Source organism: Elaeis guineensis, chromosome 16 (assembly GCF_000442705.2).
Source record: "Elaeis guineensis isolate ETL-2024a chromosome 16, EG11, whole genome shotgun sequence".
NCBI lineage: Eukaryota > Viridiplantae > Streptophyta > Magnoliopsida > Arecales > Arecaceae > Elaeis > Elaeis guineensis.
Genome location: NC_026008.2, coordinates 43,654,952 through 43,670,477, shown reverse-complemented (window position 1 = coordinate 43,670,477; position 15,526 = coordinate 43,654,952). Strand labels below are relative to the sequence as shown.

Below are 15,526 nucleotides of genomic sequence, written 5' to 3'. Positions count from 1 at the left end.
ATCAAATTACTTCTGTAATTATAAATCAATATTAAAATAATACTGTGATATTAAAAAATAATAATATCTTATTATAAAGTAATACTGTCTTGATGTAAAACAATACTACCTTATTATGATGTAAGGATATTATAAAATAGTATTTATTATAATACAGTACTGTCTTATTATAAAACAGTACTGTTTTATTGTAATATAATACTATTATAAAACAGTACTGTTTTATTATAAAATAATACTGCTGTATTATAAAAAAACATTGCGATATTAAAAAACAGTATTGCCTTATTATAAATCAGTACTGCGTTACGTATTATAAAATAATACCGCGATATTAGAAGACAGTATTGTCTTATTATAAATTAGTACTGCATTATTGTAAAATAATACTATTTTGTTATATTACTGTACGAGGATATAATGATCATTTCAGTTAGAAATGAAAAGTTTTTTTTAATTTATGTTTGGAATAAGGAGCTTTTTATAATTTAAACTAAATTGGGAGCTGTTTTTAATTTAAAACATAAAATGAGGATTTTTGTCTAGTTTATTAATGCATGTTTAGCATGTAATTTTCAATGTTGAATATTGCTGATGCAAAAAAATTAACTAGGATGGTTTTGATTGTGCTTGTGAGAATTAATGCTGCACTGTTAAACAGCAATATGTGTTTATGGAAAAATGGGGCCTTTTGTTTGGTCATATATGCAACTTTGATTTTGTGAATTGCTCCAGAAGTTGGATATGCCAGGATTAACGGCAATTTCTCTGTGCAAGGAGGTTCTACCAAAGTGTTGTCAATTTTTGCATCACTCTGGTAATTCAAAACCTATGTCCATAACTTTTGTGATAGGAAGTTGGATATACCACATGGAGATTCATGTTTCATTTCCATAACTTATTTTCCTTGCTTCTATTTCTACTCTGCTTTAAATCAAATAAATCTTTGGCACCAAAAGCTCTAAAGATTTCATGAACAATAAAAAAAAAAGTTGGGGGTTGATTCCACATGTTCTATCTAGCTCATTTATGGGTTTTTGAAACCAATAGGAAGCATTTTCTAAATTACTTTGCCACTGTCCAAAGATTTTTTAAGCATCCATGCCAAGAAGTAGAAATTGAAATAAGTAGGAGCAGAAATTGAAATATATATATATATATATATATATATATATATATATATATGGATCAGATTGCTGAGGGAAGCTCTTCGGTAATTCCAGTTGACAGAAATTTCAGCATTGATCAGAAATTTGTGCATGAATTGGTCCGGCTACACATTCCACTAATCCGCCATCCCAACTTTCGGGGTTTCTATATCTCGTCTGGTTCTAGCAAGACGCTAAACGGCAGCGCAAATTCATTCCGTCATAGCTCCGAACCAAGTCATACATAAAGATTAGCCACAGCAACTTACGCCAAATAACGTTTATATTTTTGTCGACCCTGCAACTCATATAACCCACTTCTTGGACGAACTGATATAATTATTAACAGCATGCACAAAAAGGCAGCTCTGGTCCTTGGATTGGTTACATAAAAATTAAGATAAATTATTAAACCGGATTTTCTGCAAAAAAAAAAAAAAAATCTACATCAGCTAATATACCATGGACCATTTCACCATGCACATAATTTGGGCCAGCCGATCACAACATAAGGATTTTATGATAAATAGGTGCAACTTTTGACAAGCTATGGATTTTCAGGGAAAACTGTCTGAATAAACCTTAAAAAGCGCCGTGAGTAGAATTCAGGATCTACTGCTGAGATGGAAAGGGAATCAAATTGAAGGGACTTGTACGCATGTTCTATCTTCTTAGTCATGTTATAGTCCTGCAAAATGTCAATGATCCCCAAATAGAGAACCACATCATAGACCTCATGGAACAACTGGGTTTTATCTTCTGCTGGAATATGCTCCGCTCTAGCAGGCATGTTAACCCCGAGCTGGATCTGTAGCCTGGTCGAAGTAACATTTAAAATAATGTTGTCAAATATGAAAATATTGAGGACAATCATCAGATCACAAACTAATCCTAGTGCACAAGGCCTGTAGCCTTAGGGTTATGCTTCTCATGGAAACAATCGCATGGTATGAATGAGCCACGCTTCTCAAGAGAATTGCTAAGAAACATTGTGAATAAAACAGCTCACCTTGCTGTGCCTGGAAGTAGCAGATCCACTTCCTCAAAACCAGCGGCTGATGCTCTTAAACGGCTGCCTCTGATATGCGGACCCACCACAACACTGTTTTCATCACTCCCACGTGGAACCAAAACCAGGCCTTCTGGGTAGCTAAACATCTCATCCTCTTGGACATCTGAAATTGAATAATAATTGAAGAAACTTATAATCATTTCCCAAGCAAAGTGGTTCAAGGCTTTTAGGAAGAGATCCATGCATATTCACACAAGCAGTAGATATTAGAAGGCTTTTACTAATATTAAATTTGACATTTTAAATGATGATGACATGGCTATCCTACATCAAATTCAACATCTCATTTTATATCCCAAGCATTCGATTAACACTTACAGATAACATGGTAAGTGCACCAGTTTCAGGTTTCTCCGCAAGTAAAAGCTAAAAACAACACTAAAAGGATTTCAAGACCATCAACTTCTTATACAACATGGCAAATGATTAAAAATATCACCGACGTCTAGCACTAGAAGGATCACGATTCTCTAAGATACAGAAGATTCTTTTGTTTTCTAGAAAGTACATGGATTCAAGAACCAAAAAAAAAAATCATCCTAGAGCCAGAAAACTCCGATTTCCAACCTCAAAACATGTCCAGCAATTGGGAGTGGCATGGTAATAGATTAAAGAAGAGCATACTACAAGGGCAGACTAATATATAAGCTTATATGCAAATACATTATGCACAATTGCACATATATGTATAAGAGAGATTTTGTCATCATCACGGTGCAAAAAAGGCAGAAAATTGGAAAACAATAATATACAATGGGGATATTATACATGAAGCTAGAGCAATCTGGTAGTTTAGGAATAGTGTTAACCTCTCTGCATATTAGAATCTAATATAACATTGCACTAATTTCCAGCATTTAGATTCTATTTTGAGCCAGTTTGTGATATTGGCAGCCAGTTTAGAAAGTAATATCTGAAATGTTCTTACAGAAATACCATCTTTTGAGCAAGTAGTCAATGGCTATAACAACCTTCCAAGTTTAAAGTCCGGTGTTTTTCACCTCAGTGAAGGTTTCAAAACAATTCTTAGATTCCCTAAATATAAGCATTTTTGTAATCTTTTGTGACCTGATATTTGTCTCTTTATCTCTTCAGTTCCAACAAAGCATGCATGTTGATAAGACTTGATAAACAGAGTCAAGTATGAAAATCCATTATCAAATAAATTGTGCATATATCAGGAAAAGAAATACAGGTAGATAGAACTGATGGGTCTCATTAAGCACTAGATTAAATAATTGATTGTCCTACGATTCCAGCATAATAAATATACTAGACTGTTTATGGGAACTCTTCCTGTTAACTTGAAATTCTAGGTCTTTCAATTGGACATATTTAGCAACTCTACAAAGAATTCACTTTTTTCTTCGTCTATTATAAACTTTCTCTCCATGAAATACGCCAGTTTTTCTTCATCTGCCTTCTACTAATTTTTGATCCTAGAAAAGAAGTGCTTTACCCAACTCAAAAGCAAGAACCTTAGTTTCCTGGTAGTTTAGTAGCTTTTTCTTCCCAAATAAGAACAATAAGAGCAGATAAACTAAATTCTACAATTTAGTTAGAGTGTCCTCACCTTCCTCTGAAAGGACAGTTAATCTGTCTGCTGTCATACTTCGATGATGGGATGCATGTGATCGCAAGTGCTGGGGAGCTCGATAATGGACTCCTAACAATAGGCTGTAATCCATTATGTGTTGTGTTTCCAAAAATTTGCTATCAATCTCAATCTGCCTGCAGGATAAATTGTAAGAGTGGGGCAAACATCTGAAGGTTCTATGAAACTATAATTCAATTCAAATATTTAAAAACAATAGGAATACCACCCAAAAGAAATGCCCAAATCTTGCACTCAATAATGGTATGCCAACATTTTTTACATACAATTAATGGCTATTGGCACTGTATTTAATTGAAGAAAACACTGAATACCGGGCAGACACATCCAGGTTCTAGAAGCCTAGAAGAACAGGTGCTAGAAAGTTGCTGTTCAACATAATATTCAAATCAGGGAGCACAACATGTTCATGAATAATTTTCCATAATCTGTAACTTAGATGTATCAAATAACTGCACCCTTATCAATAGGGCTTCTGATAGACATATAACTTCACTAGGCCAGTTTATGTATTCTGTTATTTGCAATTATTAGAGCTATTTGGAAGAATCTGATTGGATTTTCTCATGGCAAATTAAAAAGCAAACAATGGTTGCCTGCTTGAACACAGGTTGAATATCAAGCCATTGCAGGTACTGACTCCAAAATGTCACATGGACTCATGGGCTCCTTTGAATATGAGAATATCTTATCCCTAATTTTACACAGTTAATTTGAAATAACAAGAATGCCATTAGACTAGAATGTGATGTTGTCTTTCATAATCACAGAAAGTACATTTGCTTGGACTATCACATTGTCAGTCCGCTATCCATAACATACTAAGAAGTTGCCTTTCTCACTGCAATAAGAGTGCAGCATCCTTCTGACAGAAAAGTGTAACATCATTAAAAAAGAGTCATCTGGTCATACAGTTTTGCTACTACAAATCTGAAAGGTTGGCGTGAACATGTGAGAGAGACATATTGTTCAATAGCACATAATAGATTGTACTGCACATAAAAAAGTAAAGTTAAAAAAATTATATTTCTGTTACCAGTGAATCTGATACCAACCACCAGCCCCCTCCCCCCCAAGAAAAAAAAAAACTTTCTCCTACTCTCAAATTTCTGCTTTTCATCAACAATGTCGTTGGGAGGATGATTCAGATGTTCTTAATCATATTTCAGGAAAGCACCTTTTATTTCAAATATTATATCCAAAAAGTTTCCCATATAGATAATTATAAAACTAGCATATCAATGTCATTATTTCCATTCGAGTTAAAAGATTTTTTAATGATGACAAAAGCAAACACATAACGATTAACAATACAATTAAAAAGCTACTAAACTTTGAACACAGGAACATCTTCAAAAAGATTCTGGTTGTGTTATATGTCAACCATAGCATCACATGAAGGCAAAGAACTAGGCACAAAGCACATTACTATTTATTTCATGGAGCCAACATAACATAGTTTAGTATTCCAAGAAAGGACATTGGTATAACAGGCATGAATGACTTCATATTGAAAGTATAATAATGCTTCCAAGAACATCTCTTACTTCAGTAAAGCATCCTGCCAAGAAGGTTCCAAATAGAAGCAGTAGTTTAGATCCAAATCTTTCAGTGTTGTATTCTCATCAATTTCAATTTTGTCTGTAGAGCGTCCCAGGGATGACCCTTTCAAATCAAATCTTCGATGAATTCTCAATTCTGTGCAAAACATGTTTCCCATTACTACGAACCGGAACTGCCAATTAGAAACAATAAAGCATGAAAAGCTGCTTTAACTCTGGGAATGCAACATTGATGCCCCATAAAGAATGGCATCACTATAAAGCAATGAACAGGAAACCTCCAAGAATGCAACGGAATGGCATCACTATAAAGCAATGAAATGGAAACCTCCAAGAATGCAGCAATTATGTGCCATAACTTGCTGCTAAAATCACTGATAGTATCTAAGGCACATTTGACTGAGCACAGGCATTACCTTTTGTCCACTAGAAGGTTTCACCCTGTGGAGACCAAAAAATTTAGTTATGAGCGTATTCTCATACGTACGCACATGATGGTAATAGTTTGGAAGCATCCGCAATAGAACCTGCACAATCATAAGCTATTAGTAACTTCAGATTGTTCATGATTTTGAATAATCTAACCATGCAAAATATCCTCCAAAAGCTATATGCTTATGTGCTAGAGAGTTGATTTTTGACAATTGACCAAAGAACAGAATATCAAACTCCAGGAAGCAAATAATATAAAGGATCAGTATACACATATAGAAGTGGATACGCTATCGAACAAATAATATTTGCAAAACTAAATTCCAGGCTATGCATCACTACAAGAGAGTTAATAAAAAAGTTGCATAAAATCAAGCACAACAGCATCTCTTCAATTAGACTAGCACTAAGAGCAAATAAAACAAGTTGATTAGCTGTATATTACATGAGTCAATAATACCAAACTGGATTGTACAGAATCTCGGATATCTAGAAAAGATGATAAATTTGGGAAATCAAAAATTTGGGATGCCAGTCTTCATTGCAGCAGAAGTTTAAGATTATCACAAATATCTCCGCCATCCTCCAAACTTCCAAAGTAATGATCATATCTCAGAAATAACTGTCATCATAACATGATCATTACTCATTTGACAACTAAAAGGCTGACTAGGTTGGCTTTTAGCTGGCAGGCACAGAAAGGCTAAAATCTGAATACAAAGATTCAGAAACATAGTTATCATACACCAAGTATATTTTCGAATCATAACTTTCATAGAAACAATAACATATGTATATACAAAACAGGCTGATACCTTTGTATCTTATAACAGCCAGCAATCAGAATTTCCTTTGAAATAACTTCCACTTTTAACTATTGTCCAACTGCTACATATAGATCTATATGATATTTGAGGAGATAAACACACCTGTACTTCAGATTTGCGGAGCGTCTTGATCATAAACCGATCATCCTGAGAAAGAAAAAAGACGCTACCACTCTTCCCAGGAGAAGAAAGCTCTCTAAGTGCAGCATTTCCACAAATGGAGATCATATAATCTGCAGCATCTATCTTAAACATCTCCCGCAAGTTTCTGCAATCAAAAGATGAAATAAAAACATACCAATAAGCCTTACGTCAAGACACATTTGTCTAGTACAATCATATTCAAAATTATACCAATATATGCCTCCTAAAATGAAGATGCACCAAAGATAAGCAGACAAGAAAATAAATCTGTTCCAAAGCGGTGTGAGAAAAGCCAGACCAAACCAGCCTGCTGAACGAGGTCAGCTTTGTTTTTGACCAGAACTATTATAGTCTTCGACCAGCTAGAAATATGCTTGACAAGGCAGCTTTGTTTCTAGAACCAGTTGAACTGCATTAACTAGCTAATTTCAAGTAAGTCAGCCAGATCAGATATGCATGGATCTTGTGGCCTTTTTCTAGATGAAAAACTTAATATGAAGTCTGACATATCTGCTAGCAGGATGCTCGCTCAAATATTTTATATGTAAACCAAGCAAATCAACCATCCTGCTATTAGTTGTTTGTTGGAGTCACATAACTAACATATAAGTATAAAACTTAGCTGTGCACTGATGCTATCTCATTCAAGACTGGTTGTCAGAACCAGTTTGGATCAGAAGACTTTTTAATACTCACATAATCCCAGTGACATGCTTTATAGTACAGTCTATGCTATACTTCAGATAGGCACACTCACAAACCGCTCACACACTTTCTCCTGTGTTTGACTGCCCTGTGCTTATGCACGGGCATCTGGCTGTTAAGAGACGAGAAAAGCAGAGAGGCAGATCACGCCCATTCACTTGCCCCATAAAACAGGATTTTCCTAGCATGATGTGTTTACAATAAATCATAAAGGCTTCACATAAAACACTACAGAAAGATGATTGCCAATACGTTTAGGATGTTCGTGATAAAGGGCCAACAAACTAATATGGGTTCTCTCTCTCTCTCTCTCTCTCACACACACACACACGTCACATGCTGTCCAATTGAGCAGAGTGGTTGAACATAATATGTGAGGGAATTTGAAACTTATTCCTAAAAATGCACTTTTATGAAGTGATTGGTTAAGATTTCAATAGTCAAACTGCAACAAAAGCTAACAAGAGATAACTATATAAATACTAATGACATTGATGCATTAAAAAGACTAGGAGGTCAAAAACAATCATGACTTTTAATGAACAGATTTACACTTAGATACTAAGTAATTAGCATAACTACAGACATAAAAAAGTACTTTATATAAGAAATCACATAGAAAAATGCAGATACTAATAAATAGAACTAGCCAACAAAATGGTGAAAGCCCCTTGAAACTAGTTAACAATAAACAAACTAACAGAATAAACAAACAGAAAAAAAGTGTCTGCACTTCCTTACAAACCTAAAAACCATTGGACAGTAGTCTTTCCATTTAAAATCTTCTGCATGATGAGGTGGTGTCAGCTGCGACCCTGCTTTAGGAAAATTCATCCAAAAGCTAGCTTTGGGACCAAAATCTGATGCACGAACTTCACGCCTTTGTATTGGGGTAATTTTTCCTACAGTATACCTGAGCATTAAAATAAGATATACTGAGTATCAGTCTTCTGGAAATTTCCATTAACATAGGCAAGATACCTTGAGTATATCTTCCGCTTTTAATCAAAAGAAAATGCCAATATATCTTGCAGGACTTCTTAATGAAAAACAATACTAGGAAAATTATGAACATTTTTAAATATGAGACTGGGATCGTACAAATACTTCTATTTGTGAATCAAGCACTTGAAAAGCATACTAGTACATCAAGTCAAACAACCAATCTGAGGATAGCATCAATATAGATAAGCTAACATTCCCCAACGAAATTAGCAACATGAGCAACCACAAAAACAACACAGAATTTCAATATCATGACTTTTGAAAGCTTACAGGCCCATTTAGTCAAGGAAACCTGCTAAAGATAGTATCATATTTAATGATCTAATATTTGTGACTTTCATACTGATGTATCCATTAATCAATATCTCATTATCAACAATAATTAAAGTTGTGATAATTATACTGACACTAATGATATCCAGGACAGTGTTGATGATGAGGATCACAGTGAAAAGGACAAAAATAGTCACGAGTATCTTCCAATAATCCCCAGCAAGCAATACTATAAGCAAAATGTTTCAAGAAGTTATAAGAAACAAGCTAAATATAAAAATTGTAAAACTTAAATATCATAAAAAAGAGATCCAACAAGACATCTAGAACTGCAATTTATGGCTCCTGGAAGTTTGACTATGTTCAAACTGAAAAGATCGAGAAGAATTTAAAAACTCAATAAATCTTGACACATATTTGTTAAATCCGATTGTTTGACCTGCTTTCTGCAAGTAAACAAAAAACAATCATACTGCAAATATTTTTTTTCAAGTGTTGGAGATACTGCATAGTCAGTTCTATACTAATGCATGACGTGTTTGTTTTATGCAATCCATTAGTTTTATTATTTCCAAATTCACATCACAGGACTTACAGTTTGATGATACCATGCATCACATGTTTGCAATGATTTAGTGAACTGATGCAGTGCTATATTATCATAGCATTTGCTCTCAATTTTCAAGAATATCACTAGATCATAGCCATGAAGCATCTTTTTGGGCTTGTGATAAACAGTGGTTCACCAAGTCATCATGAAATGAGAATCTCAAATTAAAAGTTATGCAATTATCCACATAAGATCTCACTAACCAAATATTAGTTGCCGCTATCATCCATCAGAAGATGACTGCAATCCAACCCAAAACCACATGAACTCTGACGGATGATTGGAACTATTGCAGCCAACTAATAGATGGAAGTAAGTTTGCAAGAACTATGGCTAAGAAACAGAATTATCCTCCAAACTTCACCACTGGCTGTCAAGAACACCAAAAGCTAACTCCAACAGGTCTAGAATTAAGATCAGTTAACAACATGGATAACCTTTTAAGCACAAATCTGCAGATAACCTTTTCCATTTGATTTGAACCCAAAATCAAGGTGAGAGATTGTTTCATCCTCCTTTGCATCTCTAGAAAATCATATTGGGTCTTCAGTTCTTTATCCTAGATAATTACCCTCCTAGTACAGGATCTATCAACATCAAATTGATTTGACCACTACCATGAACCAGCACATCTTATTTCTTCATTCTTACATTTGTATCATTTTTTTATAGCATTTTTTAATCCGATTCTCTGTTATATTATGTCCATATTTTATTTTATTTTAGATTAATATTTAATTACGTGAGGGTGAGCGTTGTTGCACTATTAAAGTTGCCCCAGTGTGACCTAGGTGTCACGTGTTTGAAACACAGAAAGAGCCTCATCGCACCCAAGGGCACACATCTAATCCTCCCCAAACCCCGCACTGGCAGGAGCCTCATGCATTGGGCCATCCTTTTTTTTAATTAATATTTAATTCATTGTCCAATAAAAATCATTCTCATTCATGGTCAATATCAGCTTCATAACAAAATAAACTATTCTATTACAATTAAATTTATCTGACATTATGGAGGCTATATGTGATAAATATTTTAATGATGATAGAACAAAACTTTCAGTTTCTTTTCTTCAAGGTCTTATTAATTTTCTTTGATGCTTTAGATCAAGTTATGATGCATGTTAATAAAGGAAATTGACCTCAAATACAGGATTTCCTGCTCCAATTTGTTATCATTTCATCAAGGAAAATCAGAACATGACAGTAATACAAATACAAACATGCTATCACCGACTCATCAAGGTGGTAATAACTAATAAGACAATGATTCTTCAAATTCTGTTTACAAGATGTAGCAGAAACATACCATTAAGAGTAGTGGCATATAAAATGCCGATAACAACAAAAATGCCTTTAACTGATGCATACAGTCTTCTTCCAACCCCCGCATCTTTCCCATTACTTTCTTTTTTTAAAAAAAAATAATAAATTCTGAAACATCATCCATGATGTTACCCATCATGCACAAAATGGACATCTTATTCCAGTGTCAAATAAGCACTGAAACTATTGTGTTTCTCCAGAGTCTATATAACATCACCTAAGGATCAATGTTTTTCCCAAGTTATGTTTCTTTCTTCTTGAGCCAGGATGTTACATTAAGCAATCTGGTAGACAAAGGAACAACTAAGAATTGGTCTATCTTTACCTATCATCTGCAATAGCTTAACTTTGTCACAGTTCCCAAATAAAAGTACCAAAAAACAAAAGAATCAACAAAATTTAAGCAAATCAATTGTGCAAAATATAATATAATCATGCTCAGTAACAAGCAGAAGCCTATCCAATCATCACTTGTATGTCAGCCAAGAGGAATTTCATCAACAAACAGTACAGCATACATTCCCTAGAATACATATAGTGAGGAAGAGAGAAAAATATAAAGTAATGCAGAAGGAATGTAAGTAAATAAAGAAAAATAGGTGCAGTATTTTAAAACAGGCAAGGTCAGAAGAGAGAATATTGCCTGATTCCAAGCTGCAAACTAAGCATTAGATCATAACTTCTGTGACCCTTAATTATTGTCTCTCCAGGCTTCTTTATGTCTCTTGCTAGTTTCTTTTGACGCCTTTTTTCTTTTTTAGATAACATTGAATAGTTACTGTTGATTACTATTTCACTGATTAATACACCTTGCATGTATTCCCGTTCCAGGATTGGAACATTTTTATCAACCACCTTCTCATCATTTTCTAGAACAGATTCTCCAAACGTATCATTTCCAATAACTTTTTCAATTGCAACCTCAAGACTCCAGCGCCTTTCAAGAGACACTTTTTGGGAGCATGATTGCTCAAAACTCATTAGGTTTCCTTTGGGAAGAATACCAGATAAGCCACTACCTGAGTTCTTGGTCTGGCTGACCTTCATGTTTCCCATGTCAACAGAAGAAGAATGAAGGATACGTCGCCCATGGTTTTGCCTTTTCAAATCTGGCAACAAGCCTCGCTTGCTTAAAGCATCGATATAAAGCTCCTGTGCAGCTGGAATTTTGCATCCTTTAGCATAAAATGCTCCTTTTCCATCCTTCAAACCCCTGGTCCATGTTCCAACATAGCAGCCACCATCATTCCAGGTGTAGACTCCAAATCCATGAATCATGCCATCCAGCCAATTTCCTTCATATGTGTCCCCATTTTTCCAAGTAAGAGTCCCCTTCCCTGACATTTTTCCTCTTTTCATGTTGCCAACATAGATGTTTTCATTGGCCCAGACATACTTACCAGGCCCTTCTACCACTCCCTGAATCCAAGAACCTTCAAAGACATCTCCATTTGGATATGTTTCATATCCCAGGCCATGTTTGAGATTTAACTTCCACCGTCCCTTGTAGGTCAGATTATCTGGGCCAACGTATGTGCCTGTACCATGCACGTAACCACCCGAAAATTCTCCCTCATAAACAGCTCCTGAAGGCCATGTGATCTTCCCATGCCCATGCCTCATCCCTCTTCTCCATTGACCATCATATATGCAACCATCTGACCAAGTGTATTTTCCTGATACCTCTGGCATGTTGCCCAACAGTGTCCCAGAATACTTATCCCCATTTGGAAGTATAAGTTGACCAACTGTAAAACCAATCTGTGCAGTGGAAGAACAAGCATCTTGTCCATCAGCAACACTGAGCAAGTATTCTTTGTTGCTGATGCAACTAGTGTCGTAGGACAGTCTAGCACTTCCTGAACAAGAGGATGCTTCCACAACATCAGCAAGGGCCCCAGAGGATGACATGCATAATGTCTAAAAGAATTCGTTCCTTGGCTGAATCTAAACTTCGAGCATCCACACTAGTTTGAAAGAAAAAAGAAATGATATCAAAAACTTCATCACAGTACGCCAGCTAAAAGAAAAATGAAGCAATGGTGCTATCTGCTATACATCCAAAATTAAAATTGCATTCTCACAATGATTTCTCAGTTAAGTTCTGAGCAGTCAAAGAAAACGTGTTGCAATATATATTGCACCACCCTCTATACAAGTATGGTTTTTGAAATTCCTATCACAGTCAAACTACACATAGGCACCCTTTTTTGGTCCAGAATTTCTGTTGTTATTTGATTATAAGAAAAACTGTTATTTTTCGAAGTTCAAAAGTTTTTTAATTCCAAAAGAGATTGCACCTTCAAGTTCTGGTTTCTTGCAGACTGATAAATATTTTCTTGCACGTAAAAATTGTTCTGTTGCTTAGATACTGACTGTCTACCACAGGTGGGCATTGGCATCAAGCTGAACCATCAACAAGCCTATGCTATTACAGTATCTTAAAAATATATAGATCTTCAAGAATGCTTACACCAACTCCTGATTTACCGGACCTACTTTTCCACTGACACAATACAAGCATATATCATTATGGAACTAGAAAGAATCGAATAAACTGTCTATTTTGCTTTTTATGAGCAGATTACTTACAAGACATACTGCTCATAATATACTACCACCCTATTATCCTCATACTCACCATTCTTGACATCCACCAACAAAGGAACCCTAAATTGTTCAAGTCCAGCATTCATTTAGTCTTCAATAAACAGCAAGATGGATTTAACTACGAAAACCATACAATATGAAAAAAAGGAGACATCAAAAGCAACCGAAAGGGGATTATTAATGAATCTCCCGGACATTATTTTTAATACGTTTGCATGCCAAATGAAACTCAGCCAACGATTGATGTCTCCAAAAGAAAAATCTACTCTTCCAAAAAACAATTAACAACAATTTACCAACAGTGAACTAACAAACAAGAAATCTTGTTTAAATAATTTTAGTCAACTTTACGTATGACCAAGAAATCTTGGCTAGCTTAACCTCTAAATTTACCTCGATCCTAAAATCCTTCTAAGAAGCTTTTACACAATTATATTCAGATCCATCCAGCTCTCCCGCTCCCATATCTCCCCTAGGGTTGGTTAAAGAACAGTCTAAACCTCTCAAGAACAGAGTAAGCATCGTTTTCGCCAGCTCCCTCGGGTAAGAAGGTACCAAGAAAACAATGGAATCAAAGTGACCGTTCCTTAACCCCCAGTACTCAAGATTTCCAAATCAAAACCCTAGCATCTACTACAGCAATCACTATCTTTACAACTACAGACTGACAGAGAGAGATTACGATTACTATCGGCAGCTCTCGATGCGATGGTTCTCCAAGGAGATCCGTCGGCCGCAGGGTGATGGAAAGGCTTCGAGCGACTGCGATCAGGAGGGCTTCGTCTTCGGTCCGGCGAAGAGCGCGAGGCAATTCTTGGACCGGGGATTTTGGGGGGAGGGAGGTGGAGGAGAAAGAAGGCGTGGCTGGGAATTGCGAGAGGGTTCGTTTTTTATTTCATGGCACGGTGGGCTGTGTGGGGGTCTTTGGGATTTGGTGGTTGCTAGAAAAAGTTGCCCGTTGCTTGGCTCCGCAAAAAGGGCCCACCTCCCTCCCTTAGTCCAAAGATCCGAACTTATTTAATGCCTTATCACGAGCCACCCAATGAGGGATTTCGAATGTGGTGATAACCACTAATCTCACAGATACTTTCCGAGTGCTCGGTGCGTAAGATGGCTTGGGACAAAACGCTAAAAAGATTTTAGATTTGATTTAAGCCCTCGCGGCTTGAACCGAACCTAGCCATTGCACTACCCTTTGATATCCATTTTGACCGTATAAAAACTACTGATGCTCTCCATATTGCTAGAAGTATAATAGAGTCTCTTAAAATCTCTCAAAATTAGTACAGATTTCAACCCTTTAACAGGGTGTCATTGTTATGGACATGATCCGATCTGATACGTAAGATATTGTTCGCTCTGATCTATGAATCTTACGATTTTATCATTCAAAAAATATCAGAACGTATGTTCTTTTCTTTATAAGCATGAGTCTTTTTTGATTTAAAATCGATATGGAACTATTGATATTCTCCATATTATTAAAATCATAATAATTTGCTTGATTTGTCTAGTAGCATTTATTTATGGCTTAGAGAACAAGGAGTATGGGATCGGCAACAAAATTCCAAAAAATACTTAGGATGAGTTTGACATTATTAAATATTTAAATTATGCACAATTTAAATAATGAGATTAGTTTTGTTTGCATTATTGGTCTAATAATGATTCAATTAAAGGGTCACACAAGTCCAATTATTGGATACTATCAGGATAAATAATGCATTTCATATTTATATCAAATTATTGTTACATGGAAACGTAAGGAATTTTCTTTTCGGTCTGTATGTATACCTATCATTCCCTCCAGACCCCAATCTCCCTTCCATTATCCAAAAAAAAGAAAAAGAAAAAGAAAAAAAGATCTACAGTGGTAACTAGGATTTGTGATCCTTACGTTTGTTTTCTGTCTTGTTATGTATGTGCTCTGGCGAATGGTTTGCGGAATTAGAGAAAGGTTTTCATTGTAGAAAAAACATGGACCCTTCGAAATAATATACAAACTCAAGCCGGAACTTCATAGAGTTTTTTTTTTTCCTCTTCAAGGAAAGGTACTTCATGGAGTTCAAAACTTGGCGTGTAGCCTTTTTCAATAGCTGTTCTCATCCATCTAAACTTATGATTAACTTATTGATTTATCCTTTGTCGTTCACAGCTATCAAAAGTTATGATTAATTTATTAATTTGTCTTTTTCTGT

General features: G+C 35.5%; 1 protein-coding gene across 3 annotated transcripts; it reads right to left on the bottom strand.

Annotated features, from left to right (window-relative positions):
• Window positions 1-1,649: 1,649 nt before the first annotated feature.
• On the bottom strand, window positions 1,650-14,245 carry LOC105059076 (phosphatidylinositol 4-phosphate 5-kinase 9). Of its 3 annotated transcripts, none has more exons than XM_010942238.4 (9): window positions 14,011-14,245; window positions 11,362-12,685; window positions 8,251-8,418; window positions 6,759-6,924; window positions 5,814-5,924; window positions 5,383-5,570; window positions 3,794-3,951; window positions 2,158-2,323; window positions 1,650-1,963 (listed from the first exon to the last, which is right to left on the bottom strand). In XM_010942238.4, exons 2-9 carry the CDS (start codon window positions 12,627-12,629, stop codon window positions 1,696-1,698), a joined length of 2,493 nt encoding a protein of 830 aa, XP_010940540.1. In that variant the 5' UTR covers window positions 12,630-12,685; window positions 14,011-14,245; the 3' UTR covers window positions 1,650-1,695. The 3 variants fall into 3 exon arrangements, with proteins under 3 accessions (XP_010940540.1, XP_073105950.1, XP_010940541.1); XM_073249849.1 differs by having other exon boundaries at window positions 13,998-14,238; XM_010942239.4 differs by having other exon boundaries at window positions 14,017-14,238.
• Window positions 14,246-15,526: the final 1,281 nt, after the last annotated feature.

Bases quoted from the DNA above. Each gene is read 5' to 3' on its own strand.
- LOC105059076 (XM_010942238.4), bottom strand. From the start codon at position 12,629: ATGTCATCCTCTGGGGCCCTTGCTGATGTTGTGGAAGCATCCTCTTGT. The intron at 5,925-6,758 runs GTGTGTTTATCT...ATGATTGTGCAG, and splicing joins TCCGCAAATCTGAAGTACAG to GTTCTATTGCGGATGCTTCC. The intron at 5,571-5,813 runs GTAATGCCTGTG...TCTAATTGGCAG, and splicing joins AACCTTCTAGTGGACAAAAG to TTCCGGTTCGTAGTAATGGG.